The sequence below is a fragment of the Rhinoderma darwinii genome, chromosome 1 (assembly GCF_050947455.1).
Source record: "Rhinoderma darwinii isolate aRhiDar2 chromosome 1, aRhiDar2.hap1, whole genome shotgun sequence".
Taxonomy (NCBI): domain Eukaryota; kingdom Metazoa; phylum Chordata; class Amphibia; order Anura; family Rhinodermatidae; genus Rhinoderma; species Rhinoderma darwinii.
Window position 1 is genome coordinate 394,262,105 of NC_134687.1, and position 27,203 is coordinate 394,289,307.

General features: G+C 41.6%; 1 protein-coding gene across 1 annotated transcript; it reads right to left on the minus strand.

The window, feature by feature from the left end:
- Positions 1-305: 305 nt before the first annotated feature.
- Positions 306-25,796, minus strand: ZNF367 (zinc finger protein 367). The gene is made up of 5 exons (XM_075828830.1): positions 25,180-25,796; positions 21,870-22,020; positions 7,045-7,164; positions 2,795-2,933; positions 306-2,205 (listed from the first exon to the last, which is right to left on the minus strand). Exons 1-5 carry the CDS (start codon positions 25,573-25,575, stop codon positions 1,968-1,970), a joined length of 1,044 nt encoding a protein of 347 aa, XP_075684945.1. The 5' UTR covers positions 25,576-25,796; the 3' UTR covers positions 306-1,967.
- Positions 25,797-27,203: the final 1,407 nt, after the last annotated feature.

Consider the following 27,203-nt stretch of genomic DNA (forward strand, 5'->3'; position numbering starts at 1 on the left):
TGACCGGATCATGCTGCTTTATGTTACCACCGCATGTGTATAAAAATGGCCGGACTATTGTACAGAACAAACACTGTTACAATTTGCGTCTCCCTTATTTCCTCATAGATTGTAAGCTCTTGCGAGCAGGGTCCTCACTCAGGTTTGAATTGTAAATTAACTTTGTCACTATGTAATGTCTGATATTGTTTGTTTCATATTCCCTCTAAATTGTAAAGTGCTGCGTGATATGTTGGTGCTATATAAATAAAGATATTATATTATTATCATATGAAGAGATAGAACACAAGATTTAAAAAAATCACTTTTAGCATTTTAAAAAGTTTATTCAAAGCATTGAATACATATACCCTAAAAAAAAACAAAAAAAAAATCTTCTTCCCAAACTACCAACTTGGCAAAAAGTGGGATGAGACAGTTACAGCAATATATTTTAGAAGACTTTTTGGGGAAATAAGTGCATAACAATGTTGTATTCAATCTTCTGTCTGGAAAAATGGATTTGCCAAAGCAATTTTGTGTAAAACTTAAACCAGGTATTCAAAATGGAAAACATCAATGTAACTAAAATACTGGTTTCAAGTGCTTGAGACCGAATGATTAAAACATTAAATGACATATTAATTGTGACAGGGACTTTATTTACAGGTGCCGTATAAGACATTTGTCTGCAGTTATGGCAAGTGTTGGTAGAGCACCGAACGGTAATCCATTTTAATAACTAAATCAAAGTTGAAAAATAATAAATAAATAACCCTTTATTGCTCCAGTAGAAATATTTGTCATTTGAGCGACTTCTGCAGGAAAACTCAAAAATGAGGCAATTGCTGTGTTCAATTTAAACACAGGAGACTGGAATAAGAACTTTTACTTGCTTCAATTATGCTGGGCAAGTTATTGCTAAAATATTTTACAACGAACATTCTAGTAATAAGACAATGAATTTATTAGCGAATAGCACAATCGTGTATCACACACATGCACCTTGGCATGTTAAAGCAATAAAGTGGCTTTGGAGCAATATGCAAACATAACAGCCTGGCAGTTTCGTAAAAATATATATTTAAAAAGATAACTAAAAGCTGAATATTAATATTTAGTGTTTGCAGGTCATCTACAAATAGTTTACTACAACAATACCACCAAGTCAATACCCACCCGCTTAGTAAAACAAGTGCCTGCATACATCAGTGTCCATTTCATGGGCAACTTTCTATTTTACAAGCTTAACTTGTATACCATTTCTTCAGTTCTGAACAAATGTAAGTATCAAAAGACAAAGAATGGACCGGCGACAAAAGCTTCCATTTTCTGGTACGGATAGAGAAGAATGTTGTTCTTTCTATTAGGTCGAGTGTACGAAGAGGAAACGTTTGACACGTTTTAGAAAGGCAACACGTTAAAGAGCTTTTCCTGGAGTACACACAGATTGTCTATCCTTAGGACAGGCCTCAATGTGTTATAGATGGCGGTCCAACCCTTTGGACCCCCACTGATCACAAGAGCTGCACTCATAGTTCAGCCAGGCATAACACCACATGAACAGCTGTGCCTATTATTACCGCTCACCACCGTTCACTAAGAACAAGCCTTCAATGTGTACTCCCAGAAAGCCTAGAAGCTTATAAAATCCAGCTTTTTCACACAGATGTAGAAACCATCCTTGCTTTTTTTTCTGTTCTGTATGTACAAAATATTATAATTATTATTATTATAAAAACACTTTACAACTATCTTTACCATAAAAAGTGCAATTCTCTTACTTCCATGGTTAGGAAGCAACAACATTCTTCATAAAAATTCTACAGGATAGCAGCCTATGTTAAGCAAATAAGGTGCTTAGCTTATAACCCTGAGCTGTATTTAATAACCTTTAGTTTCAGCTAAAAGAGGCAAACACTGAAAAGTATTCCCCTTATAGAAAGAATTAAGGCCTTTATACTGCCAGGGAAGGACATTTTGTACGCCTATTGGCGCAACTGTGCACTAGCCAAGTTGGCTAGTTCAATTAGAGCCAGAGCGCCATGCATACGTTCTCGCTGCTCCTGCACACGACGACGGGCAGCGGAATGAGAGCCATTCTTTTCATCTTCCTCATCCTCATCAGACTGAAGATATTCTAAAGGGTCCTGTTGCTCCTGGTCTGTTTTCTGAAGAGACTTCATCTTTAAAGTGGGTGGTAGCTGTTCTTGCCTCTCCCAGTGCCTGCAGGTGAAAAATTGCAAAAGAAGTTGAAAGATATCTCGAATATAGCTGTATTGCCTCAATGCAATTGGTGTACGGACTCGATAGAAAATCTATGGTCCCGACCACCGTTCAGAAACTAAGAGGCTCAGCGCTCACACGAGAGCGTCTGTCGCTTTGTCTAGCGATCGGTGGGAGTCTCAATGCTCAGACCCCCACTGATCAAAACTTCTATCATGTCAGATGTTTTTTGAAAGTTTAGTTACCATTTGACATAAAGCTCCATACAACAGTTTTAGCAGACATGTTAGGGCCGGTTCACATCAGCGTTGGCTTTCCTTTGAGGGGTTCCGTCGGAGGTTTCCGTCGGGTGAACCCCTCAATGGAAAGTCAAACGGAAACCTTCGCTTCCGTTTGCATCATCGTGGATATCAATGGTGACGGAAACATTGCTTTCCATTGAGGGCTTCACCCGATGGAAACCTACGACGGAAGCCCTCAATGGAAAGCCAATGCTGATGTGAACCGGCCCTAACTTCAACAACCGAGGCAAAAAATAAATTTAAAAAAAAAAAAAAAAAAAAAAAGCACAAAAAAAACTGAAGCTCACTTTGCCACCCACTCCGCTGTATCTCTGTTTTTTGCAACTTGATTTTTGCCTCCTTTGTTGCTTGGTTCTTCTCTTCTTAGTCTTGCATATGGATGCTTGGAGCAATGACGATTTGCATGAGTAAATCTGCTCATACAACCTGGTAAGAAAAACAGGAAGAAATAAATACAATGAATTACACCAACAGGGGAGTTTACAACTTTTGCTAAAACATGAAAACAAACCAAAATGGTGATCTGCTTACTTTAGTAATTCCATACCATCCGATTCTTTTTTGCATATCAATGCACAATGACGAGCCATTCGTGAGACATCATGTCATATGATTGTGACAGCCAGTCACTGTAAAAAACGTGATGTTACCGTGGACATCATGTCAATGCGTAGTGATTATTTTAAATTCTGGGGACAGGAAGGTATGGCACAGAATTACTAAGGCAAGTATATTATCATTTGGTTTATTTTCATGTTTGTTAGATATTTGAGAGGACAGAGCCTGTATTCCCCTAATGGACCAAGCCATTTTATTCAAATCTGACATTTGTCACTTGGTGATAACTTTGGAATGCTTTTATTTTTTCAAGCGATTCTGAGATTGTTTCCTTGTGACACATTGTACTTTAAAATTAGTGATAGAATTTGGTCGATATATTCAGTGTTTGTGAAAAATACCGCAAATTTGCTAGAATTTGCATTTTTCGCAACTTAAATGTATCTACTCATAAAACAGATCGTAACACCACACAAAATACTTACTAGTTAACATTTCCCATGTCTCTACTTTGTTGGCATCGTTTTTTGAACACTTTTCCAGGACGTGGCAAGACTTAGAACTTTTAAAGAGTGCGGAACAGCATTTAGAAAGTTTAACCCTTTTGGTGTTTCACAGGAAGTGGAGGTGAAATTTACAAATTAAAGTTTCAATTCATTTTTTTTCCTGTAACTGAGGGTTTTTACCAGAGAAACAACTCCATATTTATAGACCAGATTCTGCAGTTTTTAGAAATAGCCCACGTGGCCCTACTGTGCTACTGGACTGAAGCACCGGCCTCAGAAGCAAAGGTGCACCTAGTGGATTTTATTAGAATATATTTTAGGCACCAAGTCAGATTTTAAAGAGATGCCAAAACAGTGGAAACCTCCCAAAACAGACACCATTTGGCAAAGGACACCCCTCAAGGAATTTACCAAGGGGCATAGTGAGCATTTAGACCCAACAGTTTTATAGCTGAATTTAATGGAATTAGTATGTAAAAATGAAAATCTTAATTTTTTTTTCCAATAAAAGAATAAAACCACCTCACCATTTGAAAAGCAATTTCTCCCGGTTACGGCAATACCCCATATGTGGCAATAAACTGCTGTATGGACCCACGGCAGGGCTCAGAAGGGAAGAAGCACCATTTGGCTTTTGGAGCTCAAGTTTTGTTGGAATGATTTGCAGTGCCATGTTGCATTTGCAAAGCCTCTGCGGGACCAAATCAGTGGAAACCACCCAAAAGCGACCCCATTTGGGAAACTACACCCCTGAAGGAATTTATCGAGGTGTCTAGTGAGAATTTTGACACCACAGGTTTTTTTGCTGAATTTAGTGGGATTAAAACCTAAATTTTTTCTAATAAAACGTCGTTTTAGCTCAGATTTTTCCAATAGATAAAGGAAAACCCCCCCGCCCAACAATTGTAACGTGAACTCTTCAGAGCACAGCAATACCCCATATGTGGTGATAAACTGTGGTTTCGACACGGCAGGGCTCAAAGGCTGGAGCGCTATTTGGCAAAACCCTGGAGGTACCAGAGTACAGTGGAAGCCTCCAAGTGACCCCATTTTGGAAACTACACACCCCCAAGGCATTTATCATTTGCCTGGACACAACAGGGCTCAGAAGTGAAGAGCAACATGCACATTTGAGGTTTATTTTGGTGATTTTCACACTACTGGTTCACAATTGCAGGGCCCTGAGGTCAAATAGTAAAACAAACCCCCAAGTAGTGACCCCCATATTGGAAACTACACCCCTTAGGGCATTTTAAGGGCTGCAGTGAGCATTTTGACCCCACAGGTTTTTTTTTCATTAGAAATTAATGCGCAGCGGATTGTGCAAAGTGAAAATTGCAATTTTCCACTGATATGCCATTTTAGTGCACAATGTTGTACCCAGTTTGTGTCACCGAAGACAAATGCCTCAAAATTTTAAGCGGTTCTCCCAGGTATAGCGATACCATATGTGGACGTAAACGGCTGTTTGGGCACGCTGCAGAAGGGAGGGAGTGCCATTTTTGAGCACAGATTTTGCTTGGTAGTAGCTCTGTTTTGGGTTTTGCTGGTATTTCAGTTTATAATGTGGGGGCATACGTAAGCTGGGCAGAGTACATCAGGGCATAATAATGCTGTAAATAAATAATAAATCATAGATATGTGGCCGGTGTCGCACTGATAAATGGTGCCCGATCTTATCTGATTTTGGACACTGCACATTTTGCATCGCCATATTCTGAGAGCCAGAACTTTATTTTTTCCCCACCGGAGCTGTGTGAGGGCTTATTTGTTGCGGGACAATCTGTAGTTTCCATTGGTACCATTTTGGGGTACATGCGATTTTTTTTTAATCACATTTTATTCAATTTTTTGGCAAGCACGGTGACCAAGAACCAGCAATTCTGACAATGCTTTTTATTACGACTTTCACCGTGCGCTATAAAATAACTTACTTTACTCTGCGGGTCGACACTATTAAGGCAATACCAAATGTATATTGGTTTTTTACATTTTGCAGCATCTGCACAATAAAAAGGACTATTTATTTTTTGTGTCACCATATTCTGAGAGCCATAACTTATCTTTTTTGACTGAAAAATAGTGTAAGGGCTTGTTTTTTGCGGGACGGGTTGCAGTTTTTATTGATATTATTTTGCGACTTTTTGATCACTTTTTATTCCATGTTTTGGGAGGGGTGGTGATAAAAAAAAAAAAAAAAACAACTTGCGATTCTGGCATGGTTTCTTATTTTGTTTGCAGTGTTCACCGTGCGGGGGGAAAAAAAAAAAAAGTTTGGGTCGTTACGGACACTGCTATACCAAATGTGTGTACTTTTCTATTTAAGGTTTTCATTTTTTTCCTATAATAAAAAGGAAGGAAAAAAGGCAGGGTTTGTTTTTAACTTGAAACTTATTTTTAGGGCTCGTCCACACAACGAAATTTCTGCAGGAATTCCGTTGAAAGTCAAAGGCTTTCCGCTGCAGCAAAAATGCACCATTTCCTGCGTTTTTTACGGCAGAAAACGGTGCCAAAATTGCGGCGTTTTTCCCAATGTTAGGTGATGGAGACATCATCTCCGAAAAACGCAGCAATTCTGCACACTTTCCTTAGCAGGAATTGACATGCTGCGCTCTGAAAAATTTGCACCGCATGTAAATTTCGGCTCGGAAGTCTTACGCAGCACGTGGATGAGATTTGTTAAATCTCATCCACTATGCTGCGTTTTTTCTAGCCAGAAAAAGCACGGCAATTCAGTTACGTGTGGACGAGCCCTTACTTTTTTCAACTTTTTTTGTTGTCCCACTAGGGGACTTGAAGGCCTACACCTAATGCATTGCACTACCCACGTGGGCGGGCCTAATAGGCTATCATACGTGGCAGACCAGGAGGCAGTCGTTAGTAACGATCGGCAGCTTCACTACCACATTGCGCCGATCGCTACAAACCACTAAGATGTAACGATCGTGGCTTCTAAGGGGTTAATGGCAGGGATCGGAGCTTGCTCAGTTTCCTGCCGTTGCAGCACAGTGTCAGCTATAACACACAGATGACACCGGCGACTGATGTCAGAGTTTCAGCTTCTGAGCCATCTTTCTTTTGCGATCGGAAGCCTTTTGGGCCCCGCCTCTGGGCGGGACCAAGCATGCTACCGTACTTGGCAGACAGGAGGCCATTGTTAGGCCTGCGGTCTGCCAGAACAGCCATGGGAACCCCACGGGGTTCCAATCTGCTAGGAAACACCAAAGATGCAGCGCTTTTGAGCGCTGCATCTAAGGGGTTAATCAGTCAGATCAGAGACTATCTCCAGTCCTGGCCATGTAGCAGGGTGTCAGCTGTAATATACGCCTGATGATGGCGCAGGCTCCGCTTCTGTGTCAGTATGTTGTGCTGCGTTAAGTCCTTATCGACAACGTACTATTAGGTTGGATGTCGTTAAGGGGTTAAAAACATGACAAATGACAACTTCAATGGACAGAATATTCTGCACTAACCATTTTCTGAGCACACAAATGGCTTTTCTCCTGTGTGAAGGCGCTGGTGAGTCTTCAGTTGTCCGCTCTGAACAAACGCTTTCCCACAATCAGGATAGTCACAAAGGTAAGGCCGCTCACCTTAAAGTAAGCAAAATGAAAAATATTCTGTAAAATGATCTTGATACTTTAACCCTTTTACTGACCGAGGTTTCTGGACGTTTTGCCCCTCTGGTAGCCAGGACAAATTTTCACTCAACACATACAAATAAAATCAGATTTATAAAATGAAAATTCACACTAAACCCCATTACCAATATATTTTCTATCACATTGTCAAAACGAGACTGAGCAGTTTATACTCATGCAATTTTGAGTAAAAGTATAATTTTTCATAAAAATCTAAATTTGTGGCTGAAAGTCTGACCCAAGAAGAAAATTAGATACACTGCACATTTTTAACTTTTATTTTTAGGATATGCCGAGTTCACACGTCACTTAAGTCTACATCTGCACAAAAATAAACTTCCCAAAAATCAACCGAATTGGAGACCAAAAATCAGTTGTTAAAGGGAACCGGTCACCAGCATTTCACCTATTAAAGAGGCCCTGTCATTATAAGTGCCCTATCTCCTACATAATGTGATCGGCGCTGTAATGTAGATAAGTGTTTTTTATTTCGGAAAAAACAATCATTTTTGAGCAAGTTATGAGCTAGTTTAGATTTATGCTAATTCGTTTCTAAATAGACAACTGGGCGTGTTTTTACTTTTTACCAACTGGGTGTTGTACAGAGGAGTGTATGACACTGACCAATCAGTGATCAATCAGCGTCATACACATCTCATTGTTCCAGCCCAGCATGATCCACAGCACAGTGTGATTGTGCAGTGAAAGAAGCTGGGCTGGAACAATGAGAAGTGTATGACGCTGATTGATCACTGATTGGTCAGTGTCATACACTCCTCTGTACAACACCCAGTTGGTAAAAAGTAAAAACACGCCCAGTTGTCTATTAACCCCTTCAGGACAGCCTGTTCTGGCCTTATGGCACAGATGATTTTTTTCCAATCTGACGTGTCACTTTATGTGGTAATAACTCTGGAATGCTTTTACCTATCCAAGCGATTGAGATTGTTTTCTCGTGACACATTGTACTTTATGATAATGGAAAAATTTAGGTCGATAAATTCAATACTTATTCGTGAAAGACACCAAAATTTAGAGAACATTTGCATTTTTTCTAAATTTCAATGTATCCGTTTGTAAAACAGATAGTAATACCACACAAAATACTTACTAGTTAACATTTCCCACATGTCTACTTTATGTTTGCATCATTTATGAACATCCTTTTATTTTTCTAGGACGTTACACGGCTTAGATCTTTAGCAGCAATTTCTCATATTTTCAAGAAAATTTCAAAAGTCTATTTTTACAAGGGCCAGTTTAGTTGTGAAGTGGTTTTGAGGGCCTTATATATTAGAAACCCCCAATAAATCACCCCATCTTAAAAACTGCACCCCTCAAAGTATTCAAAACAGCATTCAGAACATTTAACCCTTTAGGCGTTTCACAGGAAATAATGCAAAGTGGAAGGGAAATTTACAAATGTAATTTTTTTTTGCCGAAATCCATTTGTAATAAAACCTTCTGTGTTACAGAATTTTTTTTACCAGAGAAACGCAACTCAATATTTATTGTCCAGGTCCTGCAGTTTTTAGGAATATCCCACATGTGGTCCTAGTGCCCTAATGGACCGAAACACAAGCCCCAAGAAGCAAAAAAAAGAGCACCTACAGGATTTTGGGGCCTGCCTATTTTTAGATTATATTTTAGGCACCATGTCAGGTTTGAAGAGGTCTTGTGGTGCCAAAACAGTGGAAACCCCCCCTCCAAAAGTGACCCCATTTTGGAAACTAGACCCCTCAAGGAATTTATCTAGGGGTATAGTTAGCATTTTGACCCAACAGGTATTTTGCTATATTTATTGGAGTTAGGCACCATGCACACGAACGTAAAAACGCCGTAATTACGGGCCCATGGACTTCTATTGACCACGGGTACCTCCCCGTATTCTTACGGGAAGGTGCCCATGCCGGGGAAAAATATAGAACATGTCCAATTTCAGGCCGTAATAATGACACAGGCAGGCCCATAGAAGTCTATGGGGCTCCCATAATTACGGGTGACTACGTGTGCGCCTCCGTAATTACGGGAGCGTTGCTAGGCGACGTCAGGGGATAGTCACTGTCCAGGGTGCTGAAAGAGTTCAACGATCGGCAGAAACTCTTTCAGCACCCTGGACAGTGACTACCGATCACAATATAGATCAACCTGCAAAAAAAATAGAAGTTCCTATTTACCCAGAACTCCCTGCTTCTTCCTCCAGTCCAGCCTCCCGGGATGACGTTTCAGCCCATGTGACCGCTGCAGTTAATCACAGGCTGCAGCGGTCACATGGACTGCCGCGTCATCCAGGGAGGTCGGGCTGGATGTCGAAAGGGGGACGCGTCACCAAGACAACGGCCGGATAAGTATGAATTTTTACTGCGGAAAGGGCTGCCCCTTCTCTCTATCCTGCACTGATAGAGAGAAGGGCTGCTGATTAGTGCAGTGCAATTTTGCAGCGAAAACGTGCCCGTAAATACGGGTGGAATACTGGTGACACCGGAACCGTATTTACGGGCACGGGTCCGTAAATACTGGTGCAATACGGGTCGAAAACTTGCGACCCAGGACCCGTATTGACGCCAGTATTTACGGGAGGAAAAAAATACGTTCGTGTGCATGAGGCCTTAGGCTGTGAAAATGAAAATCTACTTTTTTTCTGAAAAAACAGACAATTTAATATTTACAAGGAATAAAGAAGAAAATGCACCCCAACATTTGTAAAGCATCTTCTCCCGATTACGGAAATATCCCATATGTGGTAATAAACTGCTGATTGGACCCACAGCAGGGCTCAGAAGGGAAGGGAGTGCCAGTTGGATTTTGGAGCGCAGATTTTGCTGGATTCGTTTTTAGTGCCATGTCGCAATTGCAACGCCCTGGAGGGAACAAAACAGTGGAAACACCCCAAAAGTGACCCCATTTGGGAAACTACACCCCTCAAGGAATTTTTCTAGGGGTATAGTAAGCATTTATACCACACAGGTATTTTGCAGAATTAGGCCGTGAAAATGAATAAACATTTTTGTCCACTAAAATGTTACATTTTTTAATTTTCACAAGGGATAAAGGAGAAAAAGTCGCCCTAAATTTGTAACGCAATCTCTCCCGAGTACGACAATACCCCACGTGGTTATTTTTTTTTTTTAATAGACATTAATTAACCTTTGCAGGACTGCTCCTTTTTTAGTTTTTCACTCCACGCCTTCCCAACGCCATAACTTTGCGGGACGAGCTGTAGTTTTTATTGGTACCATTTTTTGGTACATACAACTTTTTGATCACTTATTACATTTTATTTAGAGCTTTGGTGACCAAAAAACTGATTTTGGTGGTTAAAATTATTTATTTTTTATGGCATTCATAATGCGCTATAAATGACAATTTTACTTTATTCTGAGGGGTCGGTACGATTACGGCAATACCATACGTATATAGTTTTGGGCTTGTTTTTTGCGGGACGGGTTGTCATTTTTATTGGTACTATTTTGGGGTACATGCGACTTTTTGATCACTTTTTAGTCTATATTTTGGGAGGGGTGGTGACCAAAAAAATAGTGATTCTGGCATTGTTTTTAGTTTGAATACCTATAAAATGTACATGTGGACAAATCACGCATCCACAAAAGGAAAAACTAGAACCAAGTACAAATATGTACTGAGCAGTACCCCTTGATAAAGCTACCGCGAAACGCGCGTCCCGGCTCATGGTGTGGTGTTCACCCTAAGGATTATGACTTATACTGGTTGGTACACTCTTTGGGACCGGGTTTGAATCTCGGTTACTCCCTTGCTATACTGTTCACACATATACCAGTGTGTCCTGTATGTTCCCTTCCTTGTATACTTGCTGTTCATCCATTGATTGTGTCATTGCATTTGCATGGCAACTTATATCACAGCAGTGGTTTCTGGATTTTTCCATTAATAGTATGCCTTTCTGAACTACCTTTTATACATGGGTTTTTCTGAGTATATTCTATTGTGTCATAATCGGGTGTTCCCCACTTCTTTGTATTTTAACTGTGTGTCTCATTTTAGGTCTTGATGGCCAATATGTTTTTATGTATTTCAATAAAGCGATGTGATTATTACAATGTACATATTTGTACTTGGTTCTATTTTTTCCTTTGTGGATGCGTGATTTGTCCACATGTACATTTATAGGTATTCATTCTATATATTCTTTTGATATATGTGGACGTTAAATTGAAACGTTACTGTTTCGTCTGTACTATATAGGTATTCATCATTGTTTTTAGTTTGTTTTTTTGCGGCGTTAACCGTGCGGTAAAAAGAACAGTTTTATAGATTGGTATCACCGCGTTCGTAACGACCCAAATATGTGTACTGTTCTTTTAACGTTTATTTTTTTCCTATAAGAGACTTCTTATAGGAAAAAAAATAATCTATTTTTACACCTTTGTAACACATATTTATTAACTTTCTTTTACTTGACACTTTTTTTTACCTGCAGCTTTGATCGCTGCTAGAATACATTACACTACCTAGGTAGTGTAATGTATTCCAACTGTCAGTGTGACGTCATAGTCACTCTGACAGTTAGTCTACGAGGACCAGCCAGAGGCTGATCCTCATAGGCTTCCATACATGGCAGACCCGGAGGCCGTTTTCTGGCCCCTGGGTGCCATCTCAAGAATCAGCAGCCCCCACAATTGCATGGGGGCTGCTGATGTGCTACAAACCCCCTACATGCGGAGATCGCAAATCGAGCTCCACATTTAATGGGTTAATTGCTGAAATCAGCGGCAATGAGCTGCTGATCGGCAACAGCGGAATGTGTCAGCTGACGTCCTGGTTCCCGATGCACACTGTCACAGACACTGTCGCCGACAGTGTGCATCGAACACGGCAGTGACGTCCTGTCACTCTGACAGGAAGTCTATCAGGAGGCTGGTCCTGATAGGCTTCTGTACATGGCAGACACGGAGGCCATTACTTGGTCTCCGGTCGCCATGCTAGCCATCTGCAAACCTCACGATTTTATTGTGAGGTCTGCCGATGTGCTAGAAAGCTCTAAATTGCGGCGATTTCAAATCGATCACCGCAATTAAGGGGTTTATTGCCGAAATCAGCGAAAATAAGCTGCTGATCGGCATACAGTGGAGTGGCAGCTGCACAGTAACTGTACGTCCCCGTGCGCTAAGACATTGGCCACCCGGGCATACAGTTGCATCGTGGTGCGCCTAGGGGGTTAAGAAACTAATTAGCATAAATCTAAAATGGTTTACAACTTGGTCAAAAATTATCGTTTTTCAAAATAAAAACCACTGTTATCTACATTACAGCGCCGATCAGATTATGTAGGAGATAGGGCATTTATAATCTGGTGACAGAGCCTCTTTAAGACAGAAATAGCTGGTGGTAGCGGGTGAACGATCATTTTTATGTAACCTATAATTATCTTCTTAGTAGAGACTTTTCCTTTAGTATTCAGTTTTTTTAGTGTTCCTGAGGAGTACAAGTCATAGCTGCATTCCTCAAGCCTTTCCGAGTTAAGCCCGTCTCCTTCCTTTTATTGACAGCACATCTCCCTCCTGCACACACAAAATCCCACACTTTGTATCGATACTCTTGCGTTTACACAACAGGACGCCATAGCGGTGCACAAGCAGTAACTAGATTTGAGACCCAGACGAAACAGGAAGGGTGTCAGACCATACATGACGGGTGCATGAGCGCTCCCACGAATTTTGGACATTCGGAGGCGGGTCAATTTTCAGCGGTGGGTGAGCTAAAAGAGGAACGAACGAGACTGCCGGATTGTTACCATAAAAGTTGCAAAACGTTTTCCTCTGACCGTAAATAATGGTCTGCAGAGTTTAGGAGAAGGGATAACAGCAAAGAAATTTTGACAGAAGCGGCCAGCAAGGGGTGAGTAGAGTTCAATAGGTGAAATAGTGGTGACATGTTCTCTTTAACCCCTTCCCGCTTTGGCCACTTTTGACATTCCCGAGAGCCTCATTTTCCAGTTCTGACATGTTTCCTTTTATGTGGTAATAACTTCGGAATGCTTTTACCTATCCAAGCGATTCGGAGATTGTTTTCTCATGACACATTGAACTTTATGTTATTGGCAAAATTTGCTCGATACATTCAGTATTTAAATTGTGAAAAACACCAAAATTGGGAAAAATTAGCATTTTTCTAAATTTAAAATGTATCTGCTTGCAAGAACAAGCAGTTATACCACGCAAAATTGTTGCTAATTAACATCCCCCGTATGTCTACTTTAGATCGGCATAGTTTTATTTTTCTAGGACGTTACAAGGCTTAGAACTTTAGCTGCAATTTCTTACATTTTCAAGAAAATTTCAAAAGGCTATTTTTATAGGGGGTAGTTCAGTTGTGAAGTGGCTTTGAGGGCTTTATCTATTAGAAACCCTCAATAAGTCACTCCATTTTAAAAACTTCACCCTTAAAGTATTCAAAACAGCATTTAGAAAGTTTAACCCTTTTAGATTTTTCACAGGAATTAAAGCAAAAGTAGGTGAAATGTAGAAATTTTTTAGAGTTCAAATTCAGCAGGAATGGTTTGCAGAGGCCATGTCACATTTGCAAATCCCCCAAAGGGACAAAACAGTGGAAACCTCCCACAAGTGACCCCATTTTGGAAAACTACACCCCTTGAGGAATTCATCTACGGGTGTAGTGAGCATTTTGACCCCACAGATGTTTCATAGATTTTATTAGGATTGGGCAGTAAAAATTCAAAAAAAATCCTTAATCTTCAATAAGACGTAGCTTTAGCTGAAAATTTTTCATTTTCTCAATAAATAAAAGAAAAAAAAGGAACCACAACGTTTGTAAAGCAATTTCCTCTGAGTACGGCAATGTGGTCATAAACTGCTGTTTGGACACACGGCAGGGCTCAGGAAGGAAGGAGCGCCATTTGGCTTTTTGGAGTGCAGATTTTGCTGGATTGGTTTCTGGGTGCCTGTGGGACCAAAACAATGGAAACCCCCCAGAAGTGACCGCATTTTGGAAACTACATCCCCTCGAGGTATTCACCTAGGGGTGTAGCGAGCATTTTAACCCCGCAGGTGTTTTGCAGAAATTAGTGTGCACTCGATGTTGCAGAGTGAAAATTTAATTTTTTTCCATAGATATGCCAATATGTGGCGCCCAGCTTGTGCCACCATAACAAGACAGCCCTCTAATTATTATGCTGTGTTTCCCGGTTTTAGAAACACCCTACATGTGGCCCTAATCTTTTGCCAGGACATTCGACCAGGCTCAGGAGTGAGAGTGTACCATGTGAAATTGAGGCCTAATTTGGTGACATATAAGTATTGGTTAACAATTGCAGAGGCTCTGATGTCAAATAATAAAAGAAACCGCTGAGAAGTGACCCCATTTTGGAAACTACACCCCTCAAGGCATTTATTAAGGGGTGTAGTGAGCATTTTCACCCCACAGGTCTTTTCCATAAATGAATGCGCTGCGGATGGTGCAGAGTAAAAATTTTAATTTTTCCCTAGATGTGACATTTCAGTGGGAAATATGTCGTGCCCAGCTTGTGCCACTGGAGACACCACAAAAATTGTTAAAAGGGTTCTCCCAGGTATGGCGATGACATATGTGGAAGGAAACTGCTGTTTGGGCACGCTGTAGGGCTCAGAAGGGAAGGAGCGCCATTTAGCTTTTGGAGCGTGGATTTTGCTTGGTAGTAATTTTGTTGCTGGTGTTTCAGTTTATAATGTGGGGGCACATGCAAGCTGGGCAGAGTGCATCAAGGGCATTGTCAGGTGGTATAGTCAGGTGGTATAATAATGGGATAAACAATAAAATAATCCATAAATATTTGTTACGCTATTCCTTTCTGCACAGGCCGGTGTCGCACTGATAAGTGTCCTTACTTCTCTCCCATTTGGTCCACACTCCGCACCTTTACAGTTTGGGGAATATTGCTGGGAAGTGTTGTCCTGGTATAATACGGGCACCGTCGCTTCCAGCGGATATGTTTGGGCCCTCCCCTTCCTGGTTCCCTAATTTTAGGGCATTGATAAATCGCTGCTTGAAAGAGAAAAAATGTTCCCCTCGGGCTGCACAACCGCATATTTCTCTTTCCTGACTTATTGGAGCCTTAACTTATTTTATTTTTTCATAGACTTAGTGGTATGAGGGACGAGCGGTCATTATTTTTACCATTTTGGGGTACATGAGACTTTATGATCACTTGTTTTCCTTTTTTTTGGGAGGCAAGTTAATAAAAAAAACAGCAATTCTGCCATAGTTTTTTTAGGGTTTTTTTTATAACGCATGGTGAATGCTGTATAAATTACATGTTACCTTTACTCTGTGGGTCAGTACGATTCTGGCGATACCTAATTTATAGCACATTTTTAAGTTTTACAACTTTTTGCACAATAAAATTTAAAAAAATAATGTATTTTTTCTGTCGCTAAGTTGTAAGAGCCATAACTTTAGTCGACGGAGCTGTATGAGGGCTTGTTTTTTTGCGAGACGAGCTATAGTTTTTATAGGTACCATTTTTGGATACATGCGACTTTTTGATCATTTTTTATTTTAATTTTTGGAAGACAAAGTGACCCAAAAAAAAAAAAAAAAAAAAAAGCTATTCTGGCATTATTTTTTACGGCGTTCACTGTGCAGGATAAATAACATTTTTACATTTCAGGTCATTACGGACAAGGCGATACCAAATATGTATGGTTTTATTCTTTTTTTTTTCCAATAATAAAAAGGACTTGATAAAGGGCGATTGTGTTTTTAGTTATTATTTGAAACTTATTTTATTTTTTACAACTTTTACACTTTTCTTTAGTACCACTAGAAGACTTGAAGCTCCAACTGTTTGATTGATGTTCTAATACATTGCACTACCTATGTAGTGCAATGTATTAGAACTGTCAGTTATTCACGGACAGCAAGCCGATCAGGCTCCGGCTCAGGTCCGGGTCTAATCTGCTTGCGTAATGGCAGACAGGAGGCCATTGTTAGGCCTCCTGTTGCCATAGTAGCAGTTGCCAGCCTTGCCATCGCACGGCAGGCTGTCGATTTGCTACAAGCCACTTTGATGCAGCGATCGCATTGGATCGCTGCATCGAAGGGGTTAATGGCAGGAATCGAGCTAGCTCCGGTTCCTGCCGATACATGGGGGTGTTCGCTGTAACATACAGCGGACACCCACTGCTGATGACGCCAGCTCAGCTTCTGAGCCGGCGCCACCTTGCCGATGGTACCGGAAGCCTTTTATGCCCCGCTGGAGAGTGGGGCATAGGAGGCTTCCGTTGCTAGCAGACCGGGAGATAAGTATTAAGCCTCCGATCACATTTGCAGGCACCGGCAAGCCAGCGGTCACATTACTGGGGTGCCGGTAGCTAAAAACTCCTCACATGCTGCGATTTCTATTGAACGCAGCATCTGAGGGGTTAATCGGCCGGATCGGATGCTAGCTCCGGCTGATACCTCAGGGTGCCAGCTGTAACATACAGCTGTCACCCGGTGGTGAGGGTGCGGGCTCAGCTCCTGAGCCCACACTATCACTGCGACGTAATGGTACTGTGCTTTGTGGGAAGCCCGGCAGCTGCGTGTATATATACGGCGGATGTCGGGAAGGGGTTAAGCTGAGGGAGGGGGGAGGAAATAAAAAATTTAAAAAAAAAACAGCAACTTGTAGAGACAGGGATTACACATCAAAAGCACTCCCATTGCCTTTAAATTTCATAAAAGCAGACAACCCAACTGCGGTTTTCTTAATGCGCAGCTTACAGCCATGCAAACCTTCATGTAACAAACAAAAATAAAGTAAATATATGGTGTGCAAATATATACCGTAAACATCTGCATCAACAAGAGCTTATGCTCTCAAAAACACGGAACAATTAGTCCATCTGCAAATGTGAAATATATAGCGCACACCATAAACCGCCATCATTCTACCAAATTAAAAATACACTTCTGTCAAAGGTCAGGCCGCACGTTTATAGGTCTTCCTTAGAGCCCATTCACACATGCAGGAGTTTTCATGCAGCGAGTGTCTGCTGAGTGAAACTCACTGCATGTCCTATATTGGTGCGTTTTCACACACCTATGCGCCCATTGAAGTCAATGGGTGCACGAAAACTACGGCACATCTGTGTGCGGTGCGTAATTTGCACATCAGTTACTTTGAAGAAACAAATAAAAAAGTAGTTCTTTGCGAGTGCGTAAAAAAAAATGCATGCCACTCACAAAGCATACGGATGCATAACGAAACACAAACAGATTGACACGTTTTTGCCCGTGTATAAATCTGTCATGCTCGTGTGAATGGAGCCTTGCTTTGAAGTTGTAATATCTTTGGGCTTCCTGTTATCTTCTACATTGCATCAAAGGCCTTTATCTCCATGACTTTTTCAGGCCAATTCCCTGTAGCTCGCACTTCAGCCAGCTCTAGCCCATGCAAGAACCAAATACATACTTGGCAACTGAACGGCTTCCGTGCCACTATGTATGATAGGTCAGGTAATGAGTTAAAGTCGTTTTGGCAGAACATAAAGCTGGTGGGAATAAAGTATAACTTGCTGTATATACCTCAGCCATCACCTTTCTAAAAGGGCAAATCCAGAGTTGAAGTGAAATGGCGAATTACTGAGGTTCAGAATTAGTGTACCTCTATGCAAGCCTTATTTTCAGCTCCGTAATACAGTCATGTGCACAAGCCTTTTCATTATACATTCTGTACCCTTATCAAGGACGGACTCACACATACAGTTTCTGGACATCTACAGTAAAGTAAAGATTTAAAGTAGAGAGTGAATACCAGAAGAAAGTAAAGAATTAAGGCCTGATTCACACGAGCGTGCTAATAGTCCCACGGACCTATGTTATTCAATGTGGCCGTTCACACAGCCGTTGCTTCAACGGACCATGTGAAGGGTCCGTGGGAAAATAGGACATGTCCGTTCTCATCACGCATCCCTCCCTAGACTATAGGGAATGCGTGACATTACGTCCCGCAGCGCTGAGCATAGATGCACCTCGCACATGTAAAACGGCAGTTTTTCACGTCCGAGATGTGCAGCGTTTGTGTGAATCAGACCTAAGACTTGTTTCTTTTGTATCCACTCCTGAGTTTGCCCTATGCATTTAAAAACTGTATGTGTAAATCCAGTCTAAGGCATCATTTACACGAGCGTAATATACGCGCGTGCATTTCACGCGTGTCGTACGCACCTATATTAGGCTATGGGGCCGTGCAGACTGTCAGTAATTTTTGCGCAGCGTGAGTCCGCTGCGTAAAACTCACGACATGTCCTTTCTTTGTGCACTGTTCGCGCATCACGCACCCATTGAAGTCAATGGGTGCGTGAAAACCACGCATGCCGCACGGATGCACTTCCATACGAACTGCGTGGTTCGCGCAACAGCTGTCAAACTCCCAAAGTAAACAGAAAAGCACCACGTGCTGTTTACAAACATTCAAAACGGAGTGTCATAATGATGGCGGCTGCGCGAAAATCACACAGCCGCGCATCATATGCTGATAAGACACGCAGCTGTTAAGTGCCTTTTGCGCACGCAAAACGCCACGTTTTTTGCGTGCGCAAAACGCACACGCTCGTGTAAACCAGGCCTAAGGATCACCATAAAGATGGGACAGCACTGCAGAAACGCTTTAACCCCTTAATGACCAGCCTATTTTAAACCTTAATGACCAAGCCATTTTTTACGTTTTTCCATCGTCGCATTCCAAGAGCTATAACCTTTTTATTTTTGCGTCGACATAGCTGTATAAGGTCTTGTTTTTTGCGGGACAAGTTGTACTTTTTAATAGCACCATTTTGAGGTACATATTATTTATTGATTAACTTTTATTAACTTTTTTTTGGGGGGGGAATAGAAAAAAAATCTGAAATTTCGCCACTCTTTCACGTCTTAAATCTACGCCGTTTACCGTGTGATATAAATAATAACTTTATTTAGCGGGTTGTTACGATTGCAACGATACCAAATTTGTATAGTTTTTGTAGGTTTTACTACTTTTACACAGTAAAAACGCTTTTTTTTCAAAATTTGTTTGTGTCTCCATGTTTGAAAAGCCATAACTTTTTTATTTTTTCGCCGATGCGGTTGTGTGAGGGCTTTTTTTTTGCGGGACGACTTGTAGTTTTTATTGGTACCAGTTTTGAGTAGATGCGACTTTTTGATCACTTTTTATCACATTTTTTTTAAGTCAGGATTCACAGAAAACAGCAATTTTTCCATAGTTTTTTATTACATTTTTTACGGCGTTCACCGTGCGGGTTAAATAATGTAATAGATTTATAGTCGGGGTCGTTACGGACGCGGAGATACCAAATATGTGTAACTTTTTTACTTTATTTTGGTTTTTTAATAGTAAAGCATTTTGTAAGGGGAAAAGTTGTTGTTTTTTTTTACTAGTCCCACTAGGGGACTTCAATATGCGATCGCTATTATAATACACTGCAATACTTTTGTATTGCAGTGTATTACTGCCTGTCCATTTAAAACGGACAGGCATCTGCTAGGTCATGCCTCCGGCATGATCTAGCAGGCATTCGCTCCAGGCAGACCTGGGGGCCTTTATTAGGCCCCCGGCTGCCATTGGAAACACAGACACTAAGCGATCGTATCGCCGGGTGTCGGTGGGAGAGAGAGGGAGCTCCCTCCCGCTCTCCAAAACCACTCAGATGCGGTGCACGCTATTGTGCACCGCATCTGAGGGGTTAAACGGATGAGATCGATACTAATATCGATCTCACCCGGCAGAGCAGAGACGCTCCCAGCCCACAGCTGCCTCTGGCAGCTGAGAGCAGGGAGATTTGACGCTCCCTGCTCTGTTTACTTTATCCTAATGCAGTGCCGTAAAAAGGCATATGCATCAGAATAAAGCCTGTTAGTGACCGCCGTGAAAAGGCGTATTGGCGGTCACTAACGGGTTAAAGAGGCTCTGTCACCACATTATAAATTCCCTATATTGTACATTATGTGATCAGTTCTGTAATGTAGATTACAGCAGTGTTTTTTTATTTAGAAAAACGATCATTTTTGACGGAGTTATGACCCATATTAGCTTTATGCTATTAAGTTTCTTAATGAACAACTGGGCGTGTTTTACTTTTTGACCAAGTGGGCATTGTACAGAGGAGTGTATGACGCTGACCAATCAGCGTCACACACTTCTCTATAATTAATTTACACTGCACTAGCGATATAGTTATATCGCTATATACAGCCACATACTAACATTACTGCAGTGTCCTGATAATGAATATACATCACTACCAGCCTGGACGTGATGTATATTCAGAATCCTGACACTTCTGAATCTCTTCTGTGAGATTCCAGCAAGGCAAGCGTAATCTCGTTTTAAATGACAGGTTACACCGTAATCTCGCGAGATTACGCTTGCCTTGCTGGAATCTCACAGAAAAGATTCAGAAGTGTCAGGATTGTGAATACACATGACGTCCAGGCTGGTAGTGATGTATATTCATTATCAGGACACTGTAGTAATGTTAGTGTTTGTGGCTACACATAGCGATATAACTATATCGCTAGTGCAGTGTAAATGAATGGAGAGGAGTGCATGATGCTGATTGGTCAGCGTCATGCACTCCTCTGTACAACGCCCACTTGGTCTTAAGTAAAACATGCCCACTTGGGCATTAAGAAACTCATTAGCATAAACCAAAATCGCTCATAATGTGGTTTCAAATAGATAGTTTTTCTAAATAAAAAGCATTACTGTCACCTACATTACAGCGCCGATCTCCTTATGTAGGAGACAGGGCACTTATAATGTGGTGACAGAGTCTCTTTAAGACCTCATGCACACGGCCGTGTTCACAATCACTGCCCGCGAACGCAGGCATGGCTAGTTGCCGACCACATTTTCGTGCCGTTCTCCCATACAAAGTATGGGAGCACAGCCGGTAAAACACGAAAAGTAGGACATGCACCTTAATTCCCGGCACTGACACCTATTCGTAGCGTCACAGAAAGGTGTCCACACCCAATAGAACCGAATGGGTCCGTAATTGCAGCCCGCAATTAGATTTTTTTTTTACGGTCGTGTGCATGGGGCCTAACAGTAGTCAATCTGCCTATTTACCGTACACATTTGAACAAATAAACTCAGGCATTATACTTTCCTATTAGGTCTAGGGATCTGCTACAAAGTTAGGACACACTGTAGGGCCATAAAACCATGTTGATTGAAATATTTAGTGTTGAGATTGGCAAAGGAAGGGATTTTTATGTTTGCATGGCAGCTGATCAGCTTCAGCTCTTGTTAGGACTATAGAGCAGATACATGTATTATATACACGATCTCTGTTCTGGAACTATTTTGTCTATACTACTACTACTACATATGCCAAGCAGAGTATTTGCAAAGTGGCACCAAAGTCTGGAACCATTGAGAGGCATCACTATGTTTCCTGAGTGCCCAAAAACTTATTCAAAGAGAGTTGGTTTTGGTGGTAAGGCTTGAGTGATGTTATACCATCTGAAAAAATTGGTGTGGTATGTGCTTTTATGCTTCCACGTTTGATACACCTAAATGGCCATTAATTGAGGCTTCCAAAGAATAGTTAGTTGGCCACATATATGCACAAATTAAAATGAATAGTTCAAGTGGAATTAGAACCAGAAGCTCTTACAGTTTCGTTGTAAGTTCTCACCTGTATGAGTCCTTTTATGAGCCTGCAAAGACTTCTCACGTGGAAACACTCTGTTGCAAATATTGCACCGAATTCTGCTAGAAGAGTGCTCTCCTTCATTTATTAAGTCTCGAACCATTTCAGCCCTGGGACGTCCACGTCTAATCCCATCCTGGAAGAGTAAAACAAGGTGTCTACCAAACAACTTGTGTAAAAAGGGGGAAAGGGGTGTGTTTTACTATCCATAAAATCCCTACACTTTTAGCTTCAAGTAGTTTCATTCTTATTTTCACATTTAAGTGCTAATCAAGGAGAGGGAAAATCCCAGAGCAATACTACACATAGACATTTGCTACTACTACTATTTCTTGCAGAGTCCCCCATAGAAAAAAAACAACAAAACGACAATGGACCGGGAACCAACTAAGCTACTAAAGTCTACAGTACTTCATCCCAGTGTAAAACCCCCAACAGTATTAGCAAGTGGTGTGAATGTGGGCCAAGAGCTCTATGCAGAGCAGCCACATGAAGGATTTTTCCTTCTTTATTTAGCGGTCTTATTCATGAAGAATTAAAATTATAATTAAAAAAAAAACAAAAAAACACTACCTCCTTCCAGCACCTGCTAACCTAAAACACCACTACATTTAAACAATGAAGCAGCACTCAGGTCAGCATATGTCCCCTCTCCACTGGGACACCGGTACATTGCACAGAAAGTGTGCCCATGCCACATACTGACACTGCCCATAGAGTAAGGGGCAGCACATGAACCTGCGCAGCACAGTTTCAATGTTTACATGCAGCAGGGCTCGGCTCAGCAGGCACTGTAGCCAGGGAAGGAAGACTTTTTTTTTTTTTTTTTAATAATTGAAAAGCCATATTCTTCAGAAATAAGAGTGAACTAAAATTTTAAAGGGTACTTTTTTATTTTTAAACTAATTGCAGCTGCCCTCAGTAACCAGTTATGATTTGGTGGAGTTCTGACTTTGCAATCAGAATATGCCAATCACAAATAATTGTATGACAAGTCTTTAGACAAAATTTTTATTACATCAGACATGAACTATTCAGTCATAACTTTTTTTTTTTAAAGTGTAAGTAAGTCTCAAGTAAACATTTACAGGTAAAGAAAGTTAAAATGCCATATTGTGCATATTAGAGTCATCTGGTGTACAGCCAATGAAACGTGTAGAGACATGCAAGTGCGCCATCTAGTGTACCACAGATACGAGAACACGCAGCGACAGGTTATTGTAAGCAATAATATACCTACTAAATCACAATGTTGCTTCTAATCTACAGCAGATAAAGAAAACGAGGTTCTTTACAAGGAAACGCACCAACTATTACAAGGTTATGCAAATATTAACAGTATCCTCATCTTAGACATTTAGATGCGGGTATCAGAGCAGGGATCCACCTATCTCATCCTGCTTGGTGAGGCGGCTGCTGGCCACCACTTCCAGACAGTCAATGAAGAGGTGGCCGGGAATTAAGAAAACGGCCGGACACAGATGATAGGAGTGGTCCCAGAGGTACCTATGGAAAGAAGCGGCATCTTGTGATCCATTCGTTGGTTCCCACAGGCTACTATACCCATACAAATCAATGGATAGGTGGCCACATTAGCGTGCAGCTGATTGAATTGCAACCTGAGCATTGCCACCTTTCCATTGACATAGTGCAGGGGTATCTCTCTGGTACCTATAGGATCATCCACAGCGTACGATTGACTGTAAAAGAAATGTAAACTGAGAGTAGGGAACTTCTCCAGACGTATGCGCAGACCACAAAGCTCTGACAGAGTTGCGCATGTCTTGGACTTACATGTTAAAAAACAGAAAGTACTTATTTTTTGAAGGATCATTTGCATTGAAAAGCAGTCAAGTACACATTGCTGCATTCTAAAGAAAACCCCTAGCCATAAGCCTTAATAGGCCCACCACTCGGGATGCCCCTAGATTAGGCTATGCAGAATGTGCCTACAAAAAGCAACTCTGGAGGGCCGGGATGGTCTGTACCAGCAGCACACAGTTTTAATGGGTTATTCCCATCTTGAAAAGTATCGCTAGGATATGCCTTCACTTTATGAAATGGGAAGAACCCTTTAAATGAAGATTCGCTAGAACACGTTAAGGAGGCTCTGTCACCACATTATAAGTGGCCTATCTTGTACATGATGTGATCGGCGCTGTAATGTAGATTACAGCAGTGTTTTTTATTTAGAAAAACGATCATTTTTGACGGAGTTATGACCTATATTAGCTTTATGCTAATGAGTTTCTTTAATGGACAACTGGGCGTGTTTTACTTTTTGGCCAAGCGGGCGTTGTGGAGAGGAGTGCATGAGGCTGACCAATCCGTGACCAATCAGCGTCATACATTTCTCTCCATTCATTTACACTGCAGATAGCGATATAGCTATATCGCTATGTGCAGCCACATAAACACACTATAACGCTATTCATGTGTCCGGACAATGAATATACGTTACCTCCAGCCAGGACGTGATGTGTATTCATTCTCCGGTCACGTCTCTGAGTTACAGCATAGCAGGAGTAGTCTCACGAGCTTACGCTGTAAACTGTCATTTACAGCGAGATCTCGCTGTGCTGTGCATCACAGAGACGCTACAGAAGTGGACAGGATTCTGAATACACATCACGTCCTGGCTGGAGGTAATGTATATTCATTGTCAGGACACTGCAGTAACGTTATAGTGTGTTTATGTGGCTGCACATAGGGATATAGCTATATCACTATCTACTGTGTAAATGAATGGGGAGAAGTGTATGACGCCGATTGGTCAGATCATGCACTCCTCTGTACAACGCCCACTTGGTTAAAAAGTAAAACACGCCCAGTTGTCCATTGAGAAACTCATTAGCATAAAGCTAATATAGGTCATAACTAACAAATTAGTTTTTCTAAATAAAAAAACACTGCTGCATCTACATTACAGCGCCGATCACATTATGTACAATATAGGCCACTTATAATGTGGTGGCAGAGCCTCTTTAAGGACATGTCTTCCGGTAAGGAGCTGTCAAACCACACCTTTAAAAGGGACACACATGGTATTTCTTATCAGTTGAAGAATGCAGCCAGTAAGGACCAATGTAGAACAGGCCCTCACTCAGCCAATTTTGTACCCACTGACCATCTATTTCAGTATCACAGGCCAAATCCCATCATAGTAACGTGCAACTGTCAATTTAATCAGTGGTTTACGCAAAAAGTAAGGCCATGTTCACACGTTGTACCGCTACCCACACCTTAGACCCTTACTACCCAATGCCACTGCACACAATCCGACATTACCACGCACCCTCAGTGAGGAGTCTTCGCCCGCGCCATTGCAGTCCCCAGTTGCTCCGGTCCTAATGACATCATGGACGGTGTCGTGGTCGCCATGGCCGGGTTCGGGAGGAGGCGGTTGGTGCCTTGCAGGAGGTCCAGGGCTCAGGGTGACGTTGTGCGCGTTCTCTCCCCACCGCCACGGATAAACCATGAAATCACTAAAACCGGGACTAGTCGGGACTGGGCTAAAATGAGCTCTTCCCGGTGTCCCGGCACAAAAGGGCGGGCGGCGTGACTTGAGCGGTGTGTGGGCGGAGGACGGAGATACCGCCTTAATTACGGACACCAGGACCCGGCGGGGAGGAGACGCGTCTTGAGATGAGGGACATTGCAGGACAGGAGATGGGCACGCATCAGACATCATGCTGCGGTTTCTTCCTTGCCCTGTGAGGCGCTGACTTCACTACCCCATCCAACCCTCCGCTAGATGAGGTGACCGGCAGCTGTCACGGAGAACAGACCTGTAGGTGATAGATGAGAGTAGGCGGCTGCTCGGACCTTCTCTTCTTTTTTTTTTTCCCGCGTTAGATTTCGCGCCTGCCGAAAACCAATCATATTTCTTCCTCCAGGCGCGATCCCAAGTACTTCAGGACGGGCGGATAGCACAGCCAATCGCAAACTATGTAACGAAGACCTTGCCGAGTTTCGAGGGGTTCTATTGGATGAGGATAACGTCAGACGCTTCACCGAATGACGAAACCAAACCGGCTCTCTGATTGGTGGTGGCCGAGTAAAAAAAATTTCCCTCTATTTTGACACATTCTCAGCCTTGAATGAATGGAAAGCGTCACTCGTTCTTTAACGTCTAAGAAACATGGCAGCCAATAAGAGTATGGGAGGAGAAGTAGGCGGGAATACAACTCGGACTGGCACACATAAGCGCCAATTAGGACAACATTCCTAGTAGGTGGGTTTTTGAAAGTAACAACTGGCGCCAGATTTATCAGAGACATTCCCGCGTTTATGGTGTTTCTAGAGCAGGCGCCGCATAATAGAAGTATTGTGTGCCCATATTGTGTGGTAATACATATGTCACACCCTAACGAATCTACCTTCCAACAGTATATATAGTATGTGTGGGGTATTTCTCATATATAGTTCTAAAAAATAGCCTTTCAACTGTTCTTGCATTTTATGAACAAATATCCACATTTATATCATGCAGATACTACCACAAAAAGCCTTCTAATTAAAGGGGTTGTCCGGTTTCAGCAAATGAATGTTATTTTTTGTGTAATAAAAAGTTATACAATTTTCCAATATACTTTCTGTATTAATTCCTCACAGTTTTCAAGATCTCTGCTTGTTGTTATTCAGTAGGAACATTCATTGTTTAATTTCAGTGGATACAATTCTGTCCATGGTCATGTGATGGACGCACAGGTGCTGGGATCGACATAGATCTGATACACATACTGTAACGAGCCGTGCACCTGTGTGTCCATCCAGGGCTGGTTTAAGATTAAGGGTATGTTCACACAGCTTATTTTCTGCCATTATTTGAGCTGTAAATGGCCGAAAAATCTGAAGCAGAACGCCTCCAAACATCTGCCCGTTGATTTCAATGGGAAAAATGGCGTTCTGTTGCGACGGGTTGCTTTTTTACGTGGTCATTTTAAAAAATGGCCACGTTAAAAAACTCCCGTGAAAATGCAGTGCAGGTTCTTGACCCTTTGCCGATTTTTCATTGACTCCATATAAAAACAGCTCCAAAAACGGCCGTAAAAAACGCTAGTTAATTTAAAAAAAAAAAACCTCTGTAAATCAGGAGCGATTTTCCCTTGAAAACAGATCCGTATTTTCAGACGTTTTTTGCTAAGCGTGTGAACATACCCTAAGGGTATGTGCACACGCAAACTCAAAAACGCCTGGAAATACGGATTTGTTTTCAAGGGAAAATCGCTCCTGATTTACAGAGGTTTTTTAAGCCACTTGCGTTTTTTACGGCTGTTTTTGGTGCTGTTTTTCTATGGAGTCAATGAAAAACGGCTC

What these genes read in the sequence shown, in the direction of transcription:
- ZNF367 (XM_075828830.1), bottom strand. Translation starts at nt 25,575, where the DNA reads ATGATGTCTGATGCGTGCCCATCTCCTGTCCTGCAATGTCCCTCATCT. An exon ending in GCGAAGACTCCTCACTGAGG is followed by an intron (nt 22,021 to 25,179) that starts GTGCGTGGTAAT and finishes TTACTCTTCCAG; the next exon opens with GATGGGATTAGACGTGGACG. An exon ending in TCATAAAAGGACTCATACAG is followed by an intron (nt 7,165 to 21,869) that starts GTGAGAACTTAC and finishes GCTTACTTTAAG; the next exon opens with GTGAGCGGCCTTACCTTTGT.